Here is a 21,256-nt window from a genome sequence, read left to right on the forward strand (position 1 = left end):
CGGCTGGGTTAAAGAGGCGCTCGCAAGGCTCGAGTCCCTCGAGAACGTTGGGCCTGTCGGTGCAACAGCAAGAACTCAGTGGCAATGCGAGACGAAGAGTCCGAATTTGCAGAGGAGTTATGATTGTGAAAGAAATGATGGCAGATGAGCCGGCACTCCGAGCAAAGCTGCAGGGTGCCATGGTGGATTCATAGCAACGCGGGTGACTTTGCTGATGATTTCCAGATAGTTCTGTTTTTGTTCACCCCTTGTTGCTAGCATCAATTGCTTTAGGTACCAAGACGTGCAAATGATCATTCATTGCTCAACTTGCAACAGTCTTCTAAGGTCATGTAGATTGCCTGGAAACAAGTGGATGGCCTCAGGAAGAATTCTGACCATGTTTTGCGTACCAATTAAAAGGACATTTTCCTTTTATGGTATGTCCAGTCGAGCTACTGTTTTGGTATTCATCTTAGCTTCAGGAAGAAAAGGGAAGCTCATGTGCTTGTAGTACCTTGAGATAGCTAGTTGTGTCCGTAGAACTTACTAGGCTCCATTTGGACGATGCAAATATTTTTCGTTCATTCATTTTCATAAGCGATATAAGTCATCATTTTTAGGAAAATATTTTTCGGATTATTCATTTTTCAAGAAACAAACGCACCCAAAATGATCAGTAATTGGCCTTGGTTGTAGTATCGTTAACTTTATTATGTCCCCCTGTACCGAAATAGCAGAGTCAGGCTTCAATCTTATTGGTTTTGACATCGATTTCGCCCACAATCTTCTTCCAAAACCAATGCTCCCTCCAGATCTTATCCATTTGCTCGATTGGCACGTTCTTTGTCTCCGGCAACAACAGATGCACGAACACTGTCATGATCACTGCCCACCCGCCGAAGAAGAAAAACAGCCCCGACCTGAAGTGGCACAGCATGGACAAGAACGTCTGCGCCCCTAGGTATATGAAGAGAAATCCGACTGCAACCGTAATACTCTGCCCTGCCGATCGGATCTCTAAGGGGAATATTTCGCTGGGAACCAACCACCCGAGAGGTCCCCACGACCAGCAAAACCCGGCGACATATATGCATACTAAGACAATTACCAAATATGCATAGGCCTCGCTGATTTCACCGTGATCTCCAAGCTTAGCTGCCATTATTGCTCCGATCGTTACTTGTGCCGCGAGCATTTGGAGACCCCCGATCATGAACAGCTTCCTTCGACCAAGCTTATCCACTAAAAGCATGCATATGATTATTGAAACAGCTCGAACAACGCCGGTCATGACTGCTGATAAAAGAGAAGCCCTCTCCCCTAATCCGATTGTTCTGAATAGTACCGGGGCGTAGAACGAAATGACATTGATTCCTGTGACTTGCTGAAAAAAGGGAATGGCTATGGACATGACTAGTTGAGGCCTGTACTTCCTTTGGATGATGTTTCTGAATGGATGGTGGACAGTTTTCGAGATCGAGCTCGCTTTGATGAGATCGTCTAGCTCTGCTTGAACATCATCTGTGCCTCGGATACGCCGCAACATGGATTTGGCCTTTTCTATGTTGCTGCTTCTCTGGATTAAGCTGTTAGGCGTTTCGGGGAGAAGAAATGCACCAAGTGTAAGGATTGATGCTGGAACTGCAGCCATAGCTAGGGAGATTCCCCAGCCCCAACCCCCTTCTATTTTCTCGGCGCCGTAGTTGATGAGATTAGCAAATAAAACACCGCTTCCTAGACACAATTCAAAGCCGTTGTTGAAAAATCCTCGATGACGTGGAGGCGCCATTTCCGAGATGTACAGAGGGACCGACTGCAAATCAAGAAGTAAGACAATGTCACTAGGCATTTCTTCTTCAACAGAACACCATTGGCATAGTTTTTGGCTAGAGAGTGATGGAAGAATATAAGGCCCTGTCCAAAAATGTCTTTAGAAAGAGTGTAGAAGACAATTACAAGCTGGCCTGTCAAACTGATCTTAAAATTGTTCTATGATATGCTTCAATTCTAGTTTCAAAGACAGATCACGCAACTATGAATGGAAAGACCTTTATAAAATGATGAAACGAAGGTAGACAAAAATTGGTCAGCAGATCACATTTGGCTTAGTAAAATAGAATTGACTAGTCTTGATGATTGCACTCCTAGTACGACAATATACGAACCTGGTTTGCGAAGCCGACTCCAATCCCAAGTAGAACACGGCCAAATATTAACATGGCCACATTGGAAGCTGCACCTCCGAGAGCTGAACCGGTGAGAAAAGCAGTCCCGCCAGCAAGAATGGAAGGCAAGCGTCCAAAATATCTCGTGACTGAGAAGGCAAAGAAGGAAGCTACAAGGCCAGCTATGTACAAGGAGGAGGTGAATAAGGTCAAGAGATGGCTGTCAAATCTGCAGTAGTTGCTGATCTTTGTGTCTTCTTTCATCTTATTATACACTTCTGGGAAGAATTTCTTCAAAAATGGCTCCGTCGACGCAACTCCACCTTAAGAAAAGACATGTTCTATCAGCACTGATAAGAAAAAAACGTTTGACGCTAAGCTCTATCTCATAACCATTAAACAGGGAAAAATTTCTTCAAAAATGGCTCCATCGATGTAACTCCGCCTTAAGAAAAGACATGTTCTTCTATCAGCACTGACAAGAAAAAAATGTTCGACACTCTCCAAACTCATATGAAGCTCTACCTCATAAGCATTAAACAGTAACTGAACATAAAAAATCACACAATATCCTGCGAAATGGCTGAACAAACCCGATATGCCAATGTCATAGCCGAAAATAATGCCACCAGTGGCGGCCACTGCACAAGCAAAGACAACAAACGGAGTGATTCTTCCATTGTATCTATATGTTCCTCCGTTTTCTATAGCTTCTCCTACAGCCATGGCTTCCTCCAATAACACACGGTAGGGACATGAAATGAAAGATAGCCAAATGGCCGGTCCTTCTTGCTATATGAGCGGGCTCAAATCATCTGGGACCATATGGCAGCACGAGGAGTTGAAAATGGAAATGAAATTTTGGTTGGCCTAGATCCCAAACTGTGATCAGACACTGGCTTGTTTGATCCCCATGTGTCATTAATTCTAATTGTGGAAAAAACTGCTGGTGCTAAAGTTATATCAGAAGACAAGCCTGCAAATTCCAACTTGTTGAGGAAAACTCCTATTAATTTTGATGTTGACAAAACCTTCCACATAATTATAAGTCTGATACTTATTCTGAACTAATTTATTCCAGGTATTTATGTTCTAGAAACTCAGAAGGAAATTATTCAGACTTTACAAATCTCAAGTATGTTTATGAAGACCCACATAATCTAGGTTACGAGATTGAGACGCGAAGTTATTCGGATGCGAGATATGCGAAGCGAAGTTATTCGGATGCGGAGACACGGATGCGAAATTATTCGATCATGAGAATTTCTTCGAGACGCAGCGAGAATTGAACGAAACACAACGCTAGTGATCGGCATGGATTTCACGAAGGAATGTTCGATTGTCTCAATCTCAATCAAATTGATTGACAATCAAACATTACGACAAGAATGCATTACAACGGACAAAGCTCTACTTATGGAAACCAAGATTCGATTGTATGGGCGATCGAGATCACGGGATTCGGAATCGTCATCCAACGGCTACTCAATCCTTATTATACAAATCTGTCCAAAGTGAAGATTGGAAGATGATCCTCTCGAAAGGCGTCCAACGGCTAGTAGAGGAGTATTTAAGGAGATCAACGAGCGCGAAGGAACACAGGAATCAAGAATCAACAAGTCCAAAGTCGAGCATACTCCAATCATTTCTCTTGTCGTTACGAGCCAAACATTAAGATCTTGAGGGACACTTTATAAGAGTGGTATTGTGTGAGATAGAGAGTTCTATCATACACAAGAGTGTTAACACTCGAAGTTGTAATTCCTCTTGATTACATAATGAAATCCAGCCGGTAGGTCAGTAAGCGTGGGAGAGTGGACGTAGGCTTGCTATAAAGCCGAACCACTATAAACTTGTGTGCAGATTCTCTATCCCTTATCTCTTACTTTATATTCTACACATCAAGAGCACCGTCTATATAATCTGTCTTAAATCTGAATTTTATTCAGACTCTACTGTGATTTATTTTGTTTCCGCATAAATTATCAAAAATTGTTTAAGATCACCTATTCACCCTCCTCTAGATGATCCTTGCTAGCTACATCACAACTTTGGCTAGCGATTCAGCTAAACATTACTTTATCCATGTCACTGTCATGATCATGATCTAGGGCATTAACTTTGTCTCTCTTTTTTTAACACAAATCTGTCAATGTTGTTAAAGAGAACGGTTGAGTCCATCTCACATAGCATCGGCACTCACTGCACCAGCACTCACTACTTTGGTGGTCTTCTCCATAATAATTGGTGGTTAGATAGATTGAGTGGCTAGAAAAGACAGTGAAGAACAATGGGACTTTTCATCTTCGAGTGCAAGAGGCCAATGAGACACAAAATTTGCGCAACTAAGAATGTAAAGGGAAATCCAACCGCAACTGTTATACTCTATCCTGTTGATCAGATCTCTAGTAGGTATATTTCGCTTGGGACCAACCACCCAAGAGGTCCCCACGACCAGGCGAACCCGGAAACATATTTGCATATCAAAACAAGTACCAAATAAGCATAAGCTTTGCTAATTCCTCCGTGATCTCCAAGCTTATCAGCCGCAGTTCCTTGGACCATTGCTTTCGATGCAAGCATTTGAACACCCCCAATCGTTAACAACTTTCTTCGACTGAGCTTATCCACCAAAAGCATGGATATAAATGTCGAGATAGTTCCCACGAGACCCGTTACAACTGCTGATAAAAGAGAAGCACTTCCTCCTAAACATTGCGATGTTGTCGCCCTTGACTAGAGTTTAGTGATCACATAGAGAAACAAAGAAAAGGATAGTCCCTAAATGACCGTGATCTATAAATGGATTCACCATTCTCAGCTTATCAGTAAAGATTCGTTCTTTGAAACCAGAATTGTTGCATTAACAAAACATGACTCGGGAAATCTGTAAGGCACTTTGCCGTCGTTACTTGGGGGCTCATGGCATGATGACAGTCAGCTTTAGGCGGCTGGAAAAATCAGTAGAAATGGACAGGGAGAAAACACAGCGCAAAGTCAAATAATAAGATAGAGGCAGGGAGGATGGGAAAATCCTCGCCAAGAATGCTTCCTATATTACTCCACCGGTCCACCCACAAAAAAAAAAACTTTAGATATGTTAATACTTCTATACTTTGAAAAGGTAATGTTTCTTTTCTTTTCTGCATGGAATGTCTAACCTATTTTGTCTAGGAGATTCGAACGATCAAAGACAAACATGAACATGTTTTACGTCTTATATCGTCTTATTCGAGAAAGAAACACAAAGTGTTCGGGAATGAAATTTGGTAGCACAGAAATTGCAATTGCAAAATAACAATGAACGCCTGGAGCGTGTTGTCATTCGGGTTCTCCGATCAAACTGTTTTATGGAAGCTCCTCTCTTCTTCTTCTTTTTGTAATATCCCGGTTTTGAGGGGCAAGCTTGTTTTCTTTCTTTTTTTCTTTTTTGGTATTTCGAAAGACTTGACATCATTGGGCCTTGCTGCCCAATTTGAAGAAGAAAGAGGCTTTGCTTGGCATTAGGAAAGGCCCATTTGCAAAGGCTTCACCGACGAGCCTTTTTGCCAGTACAGTGTGGTTATACATTCTGCTTGTGAGTAAAATAGCCATTTGGTGAATACTTTGTGATTGGAATAATGTAACAGATGCTTTCCATAACGAGAAAGGCTTTTTTAAGTACTTGTAATTGAGTTTTGGTTTATTATCATTTGTTGCTATCCGTATCCGGATGCGAGGATCATGCATGGTGTCGTTCTCTGAGCAGGACCGGGGTAATGATACTTTATTTCAAGATATAATCACCATTCGTAAAATCAATGTGAATAAGTTCGACACAAGTTCCTCGAACTTTTACTTGCTTGACTTTTCAGTCGTAAACGATAAAAAGTAGGAACTGTTTCTTGTTAAATAGTGTGGCAGTTACATGGTATGCTTTTTGTCTAGGAAATGATTTCGGGTCGGAAAAAAGGAGTTAATGATTGTAATTTCTTTTTTATCTAGTGATCAAGTAGTATCTAGGTCAATTATCAGGCATCTATACAAATGAACATCTTCGGGTGGTCTTAAAGGTGCACTCCCTCGCATTGGCTTGCGCTCGAAATTTTCTGAAGGGACGTATCGAGAACCGAAACAGAACGATCACGCAGAAAACAGAGAAAATAGACGATGCACGAATTTATCCAGGTTCACCCTCGATTAGGGCTACGTCCTGCAAAGAGATTTCACTATGTTTTCGGTTTACAGCCACTCAACTCGTTACAATGATCAAAAAACGAGTAAAATATATATATGCCCCAAACGGGCCCAAAACCTAAACCTATATGAAATCTCTTAATCTCGCACCATACGGGCCAGCCCAAACCCGTTGAGGTTTAGGGCAGCGCCCCAGAGCCCCCGCCCGCTCACCGTGAGCGGGGCGTGCCAATCCATTGGCCGAGGCGTGGAACCCCGTCGGGGCGCGCCGAACCCCCGCCACTGACCGGCAAGGCGGGGGCACCCGTGTCGGGGCGCGCCCGAACCCCCGCATTCCGCACGCATGGGTCACATGTCGTCGGACAACACTCGGTTTCCCCTAAGCTCACGTGGGCGTACCCGGTGTGAGAAACAAGGGTCCCCCAGTATTCGCCAACTCCAACATTCTCCCACTTGGTGAATACTTCGTGCAAATGAGGGCCTTTCCAATATCATTCTTCTTCAATCCAATCGCAGAGAGCACCATTCAAACTTCGCACCTGTGACGGCTTTAGTAAGGAAGTCAGAACTATTTTCTACCGTGTCGACCTTTACAAGCCGAACCTCTTTCTTCTCTACCTTTTCTCGGATGAAATGATATTGTATATCAATGTGCTTTGTGCGTGAGTGAAATGCTGGATTCTTAGCTAAATAAATAGCCCCTTGATTATCACATCTCACCTCTATGGCACCTTGCTCAAAACCGAGCTCCAAGCACAACCGCCGTAACCATACGGCCTCTTTTCCAAGCATGAGTAAGAGCCATATACTCAGCCTCAGTAGAAGAAAGCGCTACCACGCTTTGCCTCCTGCTCATCCAACTCAATGCAGCACCAAACAATGTGAAAACATATCCGCTAGTGGACCGTCTACTATCAATATCTCCACCCCAATCAGCATCTACATGGCCTACGATATCAAGCATGTTTCCATTCCCTGTACCTTCAAAACATAAAGAAAAATTCAAAGTTCCACGAAGATACCGAAAACTCTTTTGATCGCATTCCGGTGTTCTCTACCCGGGTTAGACATGTATCGACTCAAGACTCCCCTTTGCTTGGGCTATATCCGGACGCGTGCACACCATAGCATACATCAAGCTACCCACTTGCACTCGCGTATGGAATTCGGGCCATCTCTTCGACTTCTTCATCTCGTTTTTGGACATTGTTCCGCAGATAGTTTGGTCCCTAAAGGTATAGGGGTACCAACAGCGATCTATCATATTGAATTTCTTCAATATTTCTTTTATGTATTTCTCCCGCCCTAACCACGCTTCCTTTTCTCACGGTCCCTCCTAATCGCATGCCCAAAATAAAATTTGAGGCCCCAAGTCTTTCATTTCGAACTTTTTGGCCAGCAAACTCTTCACGGAATTCACCATCTTCACACTATTCCCGATCAACAACATATCATCCACATATAGCGTGAGAATGACAAGCGATCGCCCGTTCTCTTCACATAAACACAATGGTCGGAATTTGAACGCACAAAATTAAGATGGAGCATGTACGTGTCAAACTTCCAGTACCACATCCTCGGTGCTGTACCCATATAAAGACTTTTTCAATTTGCACACTAAATTCTCCTTTCCTCTTATTTCAAAGCCTTGGTTGCCTCATATATATCTCCTCCTCCAAGTCCCCATGAAGGAATGCCGTCTTTACATCCATCTGTTCTACCTCAAGATCATATGCAATGCTATAGACAGAACAAACCGTATCGAGGTCAACTTCGCCACGGGAGAGAAAATCTCGTCATAGTCAACTCCCTCAATCGAGACCCCTTGGCTACAAGCCTAGCCTTGTACTTCTCTACGGTCCCATCCGGTTTCAGCTTTCGCTTGAACACCCATTTACACCCAATTGCCTTTCTATCCTTAGACAATTTACACAAGCTCCATGTTTCACTTTTATCAAGCGACGCATCTCATCTATCATTGCGAGCTCCCACCGATTCGCATCATCCATAGATCTCGCCTCTTTTACGAACTAGGATCATCTCGGTAATGCTCAAAGCATGAAACGTACTCAAAGCACTAAGTGAGTATCGAAGTGGTACCTTTCTTTCCGCGTCGATCTCCGAGAGCCGGCATGCTATCTATATCCGGGTCTTCATCTGAATCTGCATCCTCAACTTCATTAACCGAGTCCCCTTGCTCCGATTCAAAATCAGACTCTACTAGCGTGCCTTGTGGAATCATCTCCACAGTTTCAATTTTAGGACTTTCTTCAAGCACTACCACTTTCTTGGGCTCATCACCTTTCTGTGTGCCAACCTGGGGGCGTGATTCACGAAAGACAACATCCCTGCTCGTATACAATGGTCTTTGATTCGGATTCCACGCTTATAGCCCTTGACCCCTTCCTTGTATCCGACAAATATGTTCTTCTCGGACTTGTTGTCAAGCTTACCCCGCTTCTCCTTGGGTACATGAACATATGCGTCACACCCGAACACCGAACATGGGACAGATTCGGCTTCTTCCCAAACACCGCCTCATATGGTGTACGATCCTTCACGATGAGGTCGGTGACCGGTTCTTCAAATAACCGTGTGCTCAGCTTACGCCCAAAATTCGACCCCAAACTCGCGCACAACTCAAGATGCATCTTGCCTTTTCTATGAGTGACCGATTTAATCTTTCGGCTACCCCATTCTACGTTGAGGCGTATATGGAGTCGTCTTCGCCTTGCAATACCATTATCCACACAAAATTGCTCGAACTTATCCAGAACGAATTCACCTCCGTTATCTGTACGAAGGACCTTGATTTTCCTGCCCAATTGGTTTTCAAACAAAACCTTAAATTCTCGAAATTTCTCGAATACATCCGATTTACTTTTAATAAAATAAATCCAACTATATCTCGAAAAATCATCTATGAACGATACATAGTACGGATCCTCCAATAGATGGAGTCGAGTAGGTCCAAAGACATCGCCGTGAATCGGCTCGAGAACCTCGGTTGCTCTTGTACCGGTGTGTTGGAAGCTAACTCGGTTCGTTTTCCATGGAGACAAGTGTTCACAGAACCCGAAACCCATAGAGCATTTTGGAATTCCTTCTACCATCGACTTGAAGCTAAGGTAGACAGGTCCCTTTTCACCGATATGCCCTAACCTCTCGATGCCACAAAGCATGGACGTTTCATGTCCATCTTCCTTGGCCTCTTCGGAAACGAACCCGCTACCAATAGTCATTGTTTCCCCGAGCGGCTTGTATAATGTCCCGTAACGGACTCCTCGTGCAATCACAATAGAACCTCGAGTCATCTTGCACGAATCTTTATCACAACTAAAAAATAACCCCCGAATCGCCCATCGTACCGACCGATAACAAATTTCTACTCATCAAGGGTATGTGCATCACGCCGGAATAGTCTTCACCGTGCCATTACTCATCCTCGCCTTCACCCCGCCACGCCCGACAATTTGAACTCATGCAGATCATCTTCGAGCATGACATCCCCACCATTATATTGCTCATATTCACAAAACCAAGTGTCTATGAGGCGTCATGTGGTATGAAGCACCGGTATCGATCAACCATATATCCTTGTCATTGCATACATACATGCAGCCAAATACATATCTCCGCATCGACCTCCTTTTACCCGAGGATGATTCAGCTTCTTTCTTAAAAGCGGCTTGTTTTTACGGTCCGCTTCACATGGCCCCACTCTTGACATTTCCAAGATCTGACTCTTTCTCTCCCTACTCTTCGATCGCTACTAGATTTGGATCTGGATCCTCTCGGATTCGTAGTCTTATCTGCTGGCCTTCCCTGGCCGCCAATGCCTCTTTACCGGAATTTCCCGATCCCTTTCTTCGTGTCTCCTCCGATAACAGGCGTAACACACACTTTCATACGATAATTCCTTATCCCCACCACCGATCACCACAATCGGGTTATCCCATGAATCCGGCAAGTGAACGGGAAGCGAAAGGTTATTGCCTTATCATCATCTTGGAACTTAACACCGATTGATACGAGTTGACTAATCAATGTGTTAAAGTTATACAGATGTGCGTAAAACGAGTCGCCCTCATGCATCCGAAGATTATCTGACTTTTTCCTCAAAAACAGCTTATTAACCAGACGATTTACTTTGATACGCGACTCACTAGCTTCGCCATAGGTCCCCAGGGCCGTAGGTTCCCCATCACGTTTGTCGAATCGAGTCCGCGAGACAAAGCCGAATCAAACCCTTTGCTCTTCGATCGGATTCGAGCCTTCAATCTCCTTTGGATGCCAGTTTGGAAGTTGAATCCGTTTCCTCACCGCTTCCTTGCCTATCACGACAGCCAGGTTGCGTAGCAACAGGGCCTTTCCGTTCGATTGCCGACCAAAGATCTCGATCACGAGAGAAGATCCTCCATCTTCATCTTCCACAGATCAAACCGCGTTCCGTCGAATTTTTCTATCTCATTCGTGATCCTCCGACATCTCGAATAAACCCTAATTCCTCGAACAACTCCAGGCTCGATACCAATTGAAGGACGTATCGAGAACCAAGCGAGAACGATCACGCAGTAAAAACGAGAAAATAGACGATGCACGAATTTACCCGGGTTCACCCTCGATTAGGGCTACGTCCACGCAAAGAGATTTCACTATATTTTCGGTTTACAGCCACTCAACTCGTTACAATGATCAAAAAACGAGTAAAATATATATATGCCCCAAACAGACCAAAACCTAAACCTATAGGAAATTGATTTCGGGTCGGAAAAAAGGAGTTAATGATTGTAATTTCCTTTTTATCTAGTGATCAAGTAGTATCTAGGTCAATTATCAGGCATCTATACAAATGAACATCTTCGGGTGGTCTTAAAGGTGCACTCCCTCGCATTGGCTTGCGCTCGAAATTTTCACCGCTAAAACGCTCCTAATTTGAACCCAAGACGACGAGGATAAAAACCAACTCGCTTGCCATCTAGCCCGACACCTTTGCCAACGATCGCATTCGTAACAATTCTTATCGGGCAATAATTGCATAGAAAATATGTCATTATCTCTAAATTGCTTTATGTGGAGCTCTCTAGATCACATGCCTTCATCTTCCACATAAAAAAAAAGTAAATTTTTACCGTGATTATCGAACGCATTAAAAAAAATCATTTAGCTCTTCTTCTTTCGGCAAAGGAATCGTGGGTTCAATAGAAGTCCTGCGTAATTATAAGAGTACATGAAGTTACGCACGACAAATTATGTTAACATCAAAGATATGGTGGTTAAGACTTCATTATCGGTTTGATTTTTCAATTCAAGAACTCGTGGCCCTAAGGCATGCAGTGAAAAAATCCAAAACTATCGCCACCAATGTATAATCGTTACTGCCAAATCGACGTCCACCATAATTTTATTTGATTAGAAAGTGCACGTATCGACAATCTCTATTCAAATTTTAATTATCAAGTCAATCAACCTGAAACGTCAATCGTGGTTGCTGCTTAAATAAACTCTCGAATCAAATAAATGGGGAGGTGTCTAAACGCATATAACGTCCAATAACCACCATCAACGGCTGAATTCGAGGATGTCTTTTTTGTTGATGACCAAAGACATTGATTTTGAGAAATCTAGCCGAACATCATCCGGGGCCAAAATGTCTGCCGACGATCTTGCTTTTTTGTGATTTGTGGAGGATCGGCTTGGTTAAAGAATATATATAATCTGTTTTTAATTGTCACTAAACAAGTAAGCTTGTTTTTAAAATTTTCTCTGTTAACGACCCACTGCTTTTGGATGCAACTTCTTTTTGTTATTATTCTCAGTTTTCTATGATTATTTGTATCTAACTATTGTTACGTACCAACATAGCATTATAACAGGACCGGCAATTCATATCCCGTCAGGGCATTCATATTATTACCTTAACATCTCAAAAATGGTAATTTTATATTTAGTAAAAATCGATAAAAGTGTACCAAAACATGCCGCTTTCAAGTCGAACTTCTCGGGTCTTATCATAGTCGAGTTTCTCTCGATAAATTCTTATTGAGTTCTCACACCATGTTGAGAAATGCGACCCCTCGCTAAGAACTTTGGGGGTTAATTTACCCCTTTTCTATATTATTATTAGCAACATCAATCATAGAAAATGCAGTTCTTCCCAAATATGTAACCGGCCATAGCATGTATTATATTGGGTTACATGTTCACTAGCATGTTGGAACTTTATGACTAGACCAGCGTTGCTTGTTGTTGCACTCTTTCGCATTTTTCTTCGACAAAATCTCGAACCAATGTCAATGTCATTATCGAACTTTTTGGGGTCTCTTTGATTAGAATAGTTAATTGAAAAAGTGGCAATAAGGAAAATTGCCCAAAATATCCTAAACATATCAATTATGTCAATTTAGTCATAAACCTTTTGACGATTTACTAATTTAGTCCTAAACCTTTCAATAGTGTCAATTTAGTCCTAAACCTTGTTTTGATTTTCCAATTTAGTCATAAACCTTTTGACAATTTGCCAATGCAGTCTTTTTAGTTCCAATCAAATATCCAAATAATAGGTTTAGAACTAAATTGGAGAACTTTCAAAATGTTTTGAACCAAATTGACACAAAAAAAGGTTTAGGACTGAATTGGCAAATCGTCAAAAGGTTTAAGACTAAATTGGTACAATTGAAAGATTTAAAGCTGAATTAGCCTCCATACAATAGGTTTAAGACTTTTGGACAATTATCCCACTACCTCTATAAGCTTTACGATGAAATGTAGAAGCCGACAACAAAAACACGAGCAACCAAACCAATGATTCCCACTAATGCTTGCTCCTCCTGTGCCTATATATAGTAGAGAGTTTACAGACATTCAAGTCGATCAAAGCTCTTTCTTACTAGAACATGCGAAAGTCCTTGTCATAGAGAACACAAAACATGGCCACTCATAACTCATTTCCATTTCACCCTTCGATCTTCTTGTGTGTGGTAGCCTCGCTTGGCTTCAGCCAGACGTGCATCGGCTTCAAAGCCAAGCACTTGAACTTAACAACATTCGGAACCCGCTGGTCTTGGGCCGGAGCAACCTGGTACGGAAGTCCCAATGGAGCCGGTAGCGATGGTATGTAATGCACAGAGACTTGGTCTGATTGTTTTCCATCTGATCTATGCGAGAATAACAATGTATGTGGACAATGGACATGTTGTAGGCGGATCTTGTGGATACGGGAATGTGGTGTCGCAACCTCCGTTCTCTTCCATGGTGACCGGAATCGGCCCTTCTCTGTACAAATCAGGCAAAGAGTGTGGAGCTTGCTACAAGGTACACTCCATTTATTTTGCAAACTTCGCAAACATGTTAGAGTAGATTCACGTGTAGTGTATGAAAATGCCTGAAAATCTTGCATTACAATCGAAACAGAGTGAGATTCTGTCGGTCCAAAACTTCTTGATTTTCCAAAGCTGTGCTTTCACAACGCACGCTCACCTTCAATGTAGCAGATGGAGGTGAAACTGTCGGGGTTCATATCAGTGTGCATAACCTACTAATATACAGTTATGGTTCTATCTTTACTTGGTAGATCAAATGTCCCAAAAGAATGCATCCATCCTGTTCGGGCAAACCGATGAGGGTGGTCATCACAGACTGTTGCCCCGGAGGTCCCTGTGTGACTGATTCTGCCCATTTCGACCTCAGCGGGACTGCATTCGGTGCTATGGCTAAAGCAGGAGAAGAAGTCAAACTCCGGGATGCTGGCATCCTCAAAATCCGATATGCTCGGTAACTTATCTAACATACCCGAAAAAGTTCTGGCTCAGTGAGTGTTTCGATTTGTATTGCCAATTCAGTTGACACCTTCCATGCATTTCTTATATTTCCAGAATTGCGTGCAATTACTCGGGAAGAACCATAGCATTCCATGTTGATTTAGGGTCCAACTCTAACTACTTTGCAGTGCTGGTTGAGTATGAAGAGGGAGATGGCGATCTAGCAGCGGTATCACTAAAGGAAGCTTCAATGGGGTCTGAGGAGTGGAGGTCGATGCAACAGTCATGGGGCGCTGTTTGGAAGCTGGACGCTGCCTCAGAGATGCAACCGCCGTTCTCAATTCAGCTGACATCGCAATACTCAAGGGAGACCATAGTGGCCAAGAACGTGATTCCAGAAAACTGGAAGCCTGGTGCAACCTATAGATCTCTAGTCAACTACTTGTAATTGTCTGGCAAACTTCAATGGCCCTTCATGGGCTACTGGCTCATTGTGAAAGAACTACGTAGTATAAGCACAAGAGGCTCGTTAATGTATTGGACACTGTAGTTTTTGGCTATTGTAGTATTTGAGCAGGGCAGACTTCAGTAACAGTTATATGTTGAGTATTTTATTTAAAATTCCCTACCCATTAAAAGACATGAACATTAACTAGTAGCTCGACCAACGTTCCAGCCATAAAACACATTACTCAGAACAGACTAGTGATAATTTGACTTACATGAAGAATGGAGAACCGAAAACAAGATTGAGTAGTAGGTAAAAAGTTATGCCTTATAGTCTAGCATAGACTTTCGGGCAATGGATGGATAACTCTTGGAAGTTGATGCAGCAGGAAAGTGCTTGAGTAAGCTTCACTAGATCATCCTTTGTGTGCGTTGCAGTCAGAGTTACCCTTAGCCTGAGCAAGCAATGAACTTATCTGAGTAACTTAAGAGTAATACAATCTATCTAGGAACATAAGGCAAATGGTTTAACTGGTTTAAACAATTTGTAAAGGTCAATGATATAAACTTCTCAATATCACCAACCCTGATTCATTTAAAAGGAAACGACAGTATGTTCCTCTTAATATATTTCCGGACGGATGAGAATTTAAACAAAAATAAGTCTATGAAAACAAGGGGTGCATGAACCTGCATGAATTCGGAGGAACTGTTGGGGGTCTAATTGCAGTCACGTGAAATCCAGACTCCAGCATATGCCTATTCATGGTTAAGAAGCTCAGGAACCATTATAGACATCAAGTGAATGAGTATGAGAGCGAGTATTAGTGCGTGCCTGCATTCATGTGTGCGTGCAAGCGAGAGAGAGAGAGAGAGAGAGGACCTGCTTGCTTGCAAGGCATTCTCTTCACTACCAACAATGAGAGAGATTATTGGACTTAAGATGGGTATTCCAGTGAGAGCACGGAAGTCCTGTATGCGGTTCCATAGTTCCCTTCTACGCCATGTCTCTTTCTTTGCCACAATGACAGCAGCTGTTACATAAGATACGCAAGTTCAGAGTCAATGAAAATGTTCAATTTTATCCTTTTATTAATTCAAGTTTAGTGTCTCACCCTTTTATAAACCCATCCAAAAATGGGTTAAGAAAAATTAACATTGAACATTTTCATACAGTCCAGGAACTAACTTGAATATTTACCAAAAATTTAGTGACCATATTAAACAAATTGAAAGTCGAAGGACCACATTGCACATTGGGCTAAAATTCAAAGACCATATTGAACAAAATAAATTTCATGAACCACATTGCACATAGGGTCAAAGTTCAGAGACTATTTGTGTCATTATCTCCAAAAACAATGATGCAGAATTGAAAGGCTTACATAAATGACACAAGGAACTCTTTTTTACTATATCTTGATATGGCTACTCTTAAGCTTTAGCCGCAGTAGAATAGTTTATAATACTGAGGCAGTCGCTTCCCAAAACCCTGTTCTTATGAATGCAATGCAATTGATGAATATGGCACCAATCCTCTCCAATTCACAAGAAAATCCTTTTTCTATTGGGAAGGGAGGATTGGTTAAGATAATTAGTCTAAGAAAGAAGAGACAGAAGATAACCATGTGCAGCAGCAGCAACTGGGACGGGGGTAGCAGTAGAAAATATGAAAGAGCGACCCCTTGACTGGATGAGTTGCTTCCACCTTTTGCTGTTAGTCAGAAAAATGAGGAAAAGCAACAAGTAATTAGGACTACACACAGCGAGAATATAAACAGAATAAAGTTGTAATAACTAATATTACAACCAAAGGTCTAAGAATGAAGGTAAATTGGAACAGGGCAAACTGCAAGGTGGCCTGATTTTCTTGTTCACACACTTTGGAGATTAAGATCATCAACAAAACCAGTCACTGATTGTTTAATAAGTTCTACAGACACCACTAGCTATCTCAAACTACTACCAGCACTTGAGCTTCCCCTTTCTTCCAGAAGCTAAGATCAACAAGAAGATACCAAAACAGTCGCTAGACATACCACAAAAGGAAATTGTCCTTTTAATTGGAATGCAAAATATGATAAAATTCTTCCTGAGGCCATCCACTTGTTTCTAGGCAATCTACACGACCTTAGAAAACTCCATTGCAAGTTGAGAAATGAATAATCATCTACATGTCTTGGTACCAAAAGCAATTGACGCTAACAACAAGGGGTAAAAAACAAAATCATCCACAAAGTCACCTGCATGCGACAAATCCACCATGGCAACCTGCAGCTTTGCTCAGAGTGCCGACACATATGTCAACATCTCTTTCACAATCAAACTCCTCAGCAACTCCTCCACCATTTTTTCCACAAACAAATGTTCCATGAGCCTGAACAAATTGGCAACTTCTTATTGAAAGTATAACATGTTATCATCGAAAGCAAGTATTTCTTCAAAGTAGCGACAGAAGTTCTATGAAGATCTCCCTAATTTCACAGAACAAGCTGGTCAATGGCAATAGGAGGATCTTATTCAATTTCCCTTTTTGCATCTTCTTTCGGGTTTAAGCTGCTTTTCCAAGCATAAAATGTCAACCACATTATATATCTCCATCGTTCTTTTTGTAAAAATTCATCATATTGCAAAGCAGGATGTAAAGCACAAGTTTTGCAACTTAAACTACAAAATAATCTACAGAATGAGGGACTGACATCATCAATGACTAAGAGAAAATCATGCTTTCTCCTAAGTCTCACAAGCTCATCCATTGGTGCAAAGTCTCCATCCATGCTAAACAAACTGTAGAGGACGAAAACAGGGATCACATAGTGGACCAAATCATGTATGTAGAAGCAAACAATTATTTACAGTAAGATGCACATTGAAAATTGAATAAGTATATTTCAAGAAAATGGTATGCACCGTTCACCAACAAGGACAAAGCCAAATCAACTGTATTATGAATGACATCCAACGAAAAGGTGCTTCTCATATGACGCTATTCACATGCATAATATGTTCCAACTATAATAAAGAAACAGAACAGCTAAAAAGAAATGGTGGATGGTTCCTAACCTATCAGTCACAACAACTTTCCTCTCCATCGTGCAGGCAGATCTGTTAAGCAAAAAAACCAGTGCCAATTCATGATCTGTGAGAAAGATGAGGGAAAATTAAATACGAGAAACAAGTACCTACAGCAATTTATTCAGGTGAAACATGTCGCAGTGGCCATAAACGAAAACTTCCACACTTCGTTGTCTTTCAGCAAGACGGATTCCATCAATTATGGATGCATGATTCAAGGCATCAGAAAATATGGCAATCTTCTCATCCTTTTCAGGTTGTACACCTGCGGCAAGCAGTAAGCTGATGCTTCCAATTGCCACCATCACGGCCATATTCGCAGCAAACCCAGTAGGACAAAGAAGACACTCCTAGAGGAGGAATTCAAAATGAGCATACATCAGTCTTCAGCAGGGTGTAACATAGGATCAACCATCAATCAATGAATAGTAAATATAAATTGCACAAATAGAAATTACGAAATAAACTTGCAGATATCATGAGAAAGATCATAATCAAGGATGACCAAATAATATACATTATTGCATCAACAACCTAATCCATCCCATCACTTCAGTCAATTAAGAACTTGAACTAGGCAGGACATGAGCCTTTGATATCTACTAGACATTGCATTAAAAAGTTTGGATCTGTTTCTTCCCCATGTGCTGGATTGACTTTCCGAGAATCCTGTGAGTCCAACAATTACCTCTTTCTTCTTTAACTCTGCCAAGCAAGATTCCAGACGTCTATGATAATTGGTATATCCACAGATCAGAGCAGATCCTCTCGGACCCATCCCATGCTCATTTGCTGCCTAACATAAAGTTAAGATCATCATGATTCCAAAAGAGCATACACACAAAGAATACCACCGACACAGGTAACAAGCTCCATAGTTGATTTACAGATCAATCAGACCTTGGCAGCAGCTTTTCCAATTGTGGGATGTGAACTCAACCCAAGGTAGTCATTACTAGAGAATAAAATTAGCTTCTTGAATTGACCGTCGTTTGCTGCTACTGTGCTATCAGCCAATCCATCTCCCCACATAACATCGTCTCCTGAGAACCGCCAGCGCCGGGACATGCAATAATGTCGAAACATCAGAACAAAGGAAGCAAAAAATTGCAACTGAAAAGCAGGCAATCTTTCTGTTACAGTATCAAGGTGGCCATTTGGAAGTTCGAGGATCAAGAAAATACTCAACAAAATTTGAATACAGGCCCCCCAAATTACCAAGCAAGTTCATGTTATTATTCATCCTACCAACATAAGACCGTGCATGCATCATACACATCCAGAATGTCACAACGAAAAGTTCTGCATTGATGGAAGTGGGAGCTCCATTTCCGATAGCACATCCAGAAATGAGCGAGGTCCAAAATTCGATTATGGGAAGTAGGTGAATCGTCAAAGAAGAAAAAGGGGTGTTTACCAGAGCTAGGGATGTCATGGAGCCAACTGCGGAACGTGGAATCAGCAACGTCAACCTCGACAGAAGCTCGATCCCACGGTTTCATTTCCTCGAACACCTCATACTCATCATCATTCCCACCGCTCCCTGACTCTGACCCTCGACTCGCATCGCCACCGAGCTCCTGCCGCTGCACCGACAGGCTAATGGGCCTCAGAGACCGAACGATCTTGAGGGACTCGAGCCTCGCGAGTGCCTCTTTGACCCAGCCGTCCCAACGCCCTGCACACTCGGTGGTCATCGATCTTCTCAGCGCGCTCTTTCCCCTGTACTTGCCGGCAAAAGCGAAAAGCTTTCCCGGGCTTGTGATTTCCCCTTCTGAGATGAAAGGACGCTGTTTTATCGAAATGCGCGAGGGAAAAATGCGATTTGGCTCCGACCCAGGAACTGGAACTTGCAAATTACGATGACCAAAACCGAGAAGACGACCCGGCTGCTGAAAAGCGAAGACGAAGGCGGCGGCGACGGACCACGCTGCAGATGCTAACACGCTGTTATGGGCAGCCGCATCGTTTGCAGAAATTAAGGAAAAAGAGACAGAAAGCTCGATTCGGGTTGGTTCGTGGGAATCTCCGCCGCCGAGTGGTCGGCCCGCAAGAAGAAAGTTGCGTGGCCGGAGGAGAGACGCAAAGCAAGTAGCTCCGCTAACTTCGGAGAGTGACGTCCGTCGGCGCCGACTGACTTTTTTGTCGTTTTTTCTTTCCAAACTTTTCCCTTGCAAAGCTATTATTGGTTTGAGTAAAAAAAGAAAAATGGGTAAAACAAATGATTAATCACGCAAACAGAGGTTAAATTTTAACTCAATATACAATATGATTTATGAATTTTTAATTTATTCAATATAGTCTCCAAATTTTAACTTAATATTCAATATGATCTTTAAACTTTTGGTACATGTAATGTTCATTGAGTCTCTACACTTAAATCAATTGAAGGACTACATTATAAAATAAATTGAACATATACCAAAAGTTCAGGAACGACATCGAACAAATTAAAATTTTGGGGATCACATTACTTATTGAGCTAAAGTTCGGGGATCACATTGAACGAATTAAAAGTCATGGACCCCATTGTATATTAGACCAAAGTTCATTGACTGTTTGTCTCATTTTCCCTAAAATAAATGACGAAATTTTCGATATGGGAAAATTGTGGCCCGTCATTGAAACATAGCTAAAAGTAATCACAAATTTACGCTTCTGTTGTTTAACTAAACTAGGAAAAGACCACATCCACATTTTGGGTGGAAAAGGTGAGAAAAAAATAACTAAATAAATGAACAAATTAAGATATTTATGAAATTCAATTAATTTAGAGAATTTGTGGACATTGTTGCGAGATGAGAAATAGTCGAATTCCAAATTAGTTAGTGAAAAATCTACGTGATCTCGTGACAATTAACTGGAGAATTTAAAATTACGGTTTTCCTTGTCGAATAGAAAATATATATTTTTATCTTAAAATTTGATAATAAGCACGAGTCTGTAGATTTTTTAGTAGATATTTGAGAAATCTTCCTCCGAGTATGCTCCACAATATGAAGGACTGAAGGGTTATGGTAAAGGCTACTTTTGGTACAAAGTGAGTTCGTGATCATCACGGCCATTCGAGTTCAAGACTCAATTATTCAAGAGACAGATTTTCTTGATTTTATTAATCATCAAGAGACACGAGCATGAAATCCCGACCACCTGAAAGCCTATGGATGACCATGCCAATCTGCCGAGCATGTTTAATCAAATATCGACCCAAAGCAGTTTATATGCAATTATTGAGATTTGAATAGTTGACCTCCAGTATCCAAACTAGAAATCCTCAATAATCTAACCAATTGCACCAATTTGGTTCAATTTCTTTATTTTTTTATATTTTAAAGTTTATTGGTCACTTGCCATTTTTGTTAGAGTATTTATTAGTTCATGAGGTACATGTCAGCCCAATTCATCTAAATAAAAAGACTTAGCGTTGATGTGTAGAGCTACCAATGCTAACGGAAAGTTGTATTTTAAAGGAGTGAATAAAACGATTTAAGATGCCCTTGTTATTTGGAACTTAGTTTCCAAAATGACCCTTCAAGATACATATCGTGTCCATTTGGATTTGAACTTTATTAAAGCCTATCTAATAATCGAGGTTACTTATTCAATTTGTGATCATTTTAAACGCGTGACAATAAATAGGAATCAACCAAT

General features: G+C 41.6%; 3 protein-coding genes across 5 annotated transcripts; 1 reads left to right on the plus strand and 2 right to left on the minus strand.

Moving 5' to 3' along the window:
• Positions 1 to 651: 651 nt before the first annotated feature.
• On the minus strand, positions 652 to 3,059 carry LOC115683241 (hexose carrier protein HEX6-like). Its single transcript, XM_056304289.1, has 2 exons — positions 2,148 to 3,059; positions 652 to 1,795 (listed from the first exon to the last, which is right to left on the minus strand). The coding sequence occupies exons 1-2, from the start codon at positions 2,409 to 2,411 to the stop codon at positions 722 to 724; spliced, it is 1,338 nt and encodes a 445-aa protein (XP_056160264.1). The 5' UTR covers positions 2,412 to 3,059; the 3' UTR covers positions 652 to 721.
• A 10,053-nt stretch (positions 3,060 to 13,112) lies between these two features.
• On the minus strand, positions 13,113 to 19,708 carry LOC115683243 (8-amino-7-oxononanoate synthase). Of its 3 annotated transcripts, none has more exons than XR_008814774.1 (12): positions 19,023 to 19,708; positions 18,506 to 18,648; positions 18,294 to 18,401; positions 17,717 to 17,955; positions 17,594 to 17,635; positions 17,230 to 17,317; positions 16,774 to 16,907; positions 16,156 to 16,244; positions 15,414 to 15,564; positions 15,221 to 15,289; positions 14,806 to 14,985; positions 13,113 to 13,598 (listed from the first exon to the last, which is right to left on the minus strand). XR_008814774.1 is itself a non-coding variant. In XM_030607706.2 (11 exons), the coding sequence occupies exons 1-11, from the start codon at positions 19,300 to 19,302 to the stop codon at positions 14,859 to 14,861; spliced, it is 1,470 nt and encodes a 489-aa protein (XP_030463566.2). In that variant the 5' UTR covers positions 19,303 to 19,708; the 3' UTR covers positions 14,665 to 14,858. The 3 variants fall into 3 exon arrangements, 1 of the variants encoding a protein (XP_030463566.2); XR_008814773.1 differs by having other exon boundaries at positions 13,113 to 14,585; XM_030607706.2 differs by lacking the exon at positions 13,113 to 13,598 and having other exon boundaries at positions 14,665 to 14,985.
• LOC115683245 (putative expansin-B2) lies at positions 13,253 to 14,617 on the plus strand. The gene is made up of 4 exons (XM_030607708.2): positions 13,253 to 13,436; positions 13,525 to 13,637; positions 13,897 to 14,096; positions 14,198 to 14,617. The coding sequence occupies exons 1-4, from the start codon at positions 13,253 to 13,255 to the stop codon at positions 14,529 to 14,531; spliced, it is 831 nt and encodes a 276-aa protein (XP_030463568.2). The 3' UTR covers positions 14,532 to 14,617.
• Positions 19,709 to 21,256: the final 1,548 nt, after the last annotated feature.

Source organism: Syzygium oleosum, unplaced genomic scaffold, assembly GCF_021117445.2.
Source record: "Syzygium oleosum isolate NSW1041296 unplaced genomic scaffold, Sole_v2.1 Sole_v2.31, whole genome shotgun sequence".
NCBI classification, from domain to species: Eukaryota; Viridiplantae; Streptophyta; class Magnoliopsida; order Myrtales; family Myrtaceae; genus Syzygium; species Syzygium oleosum.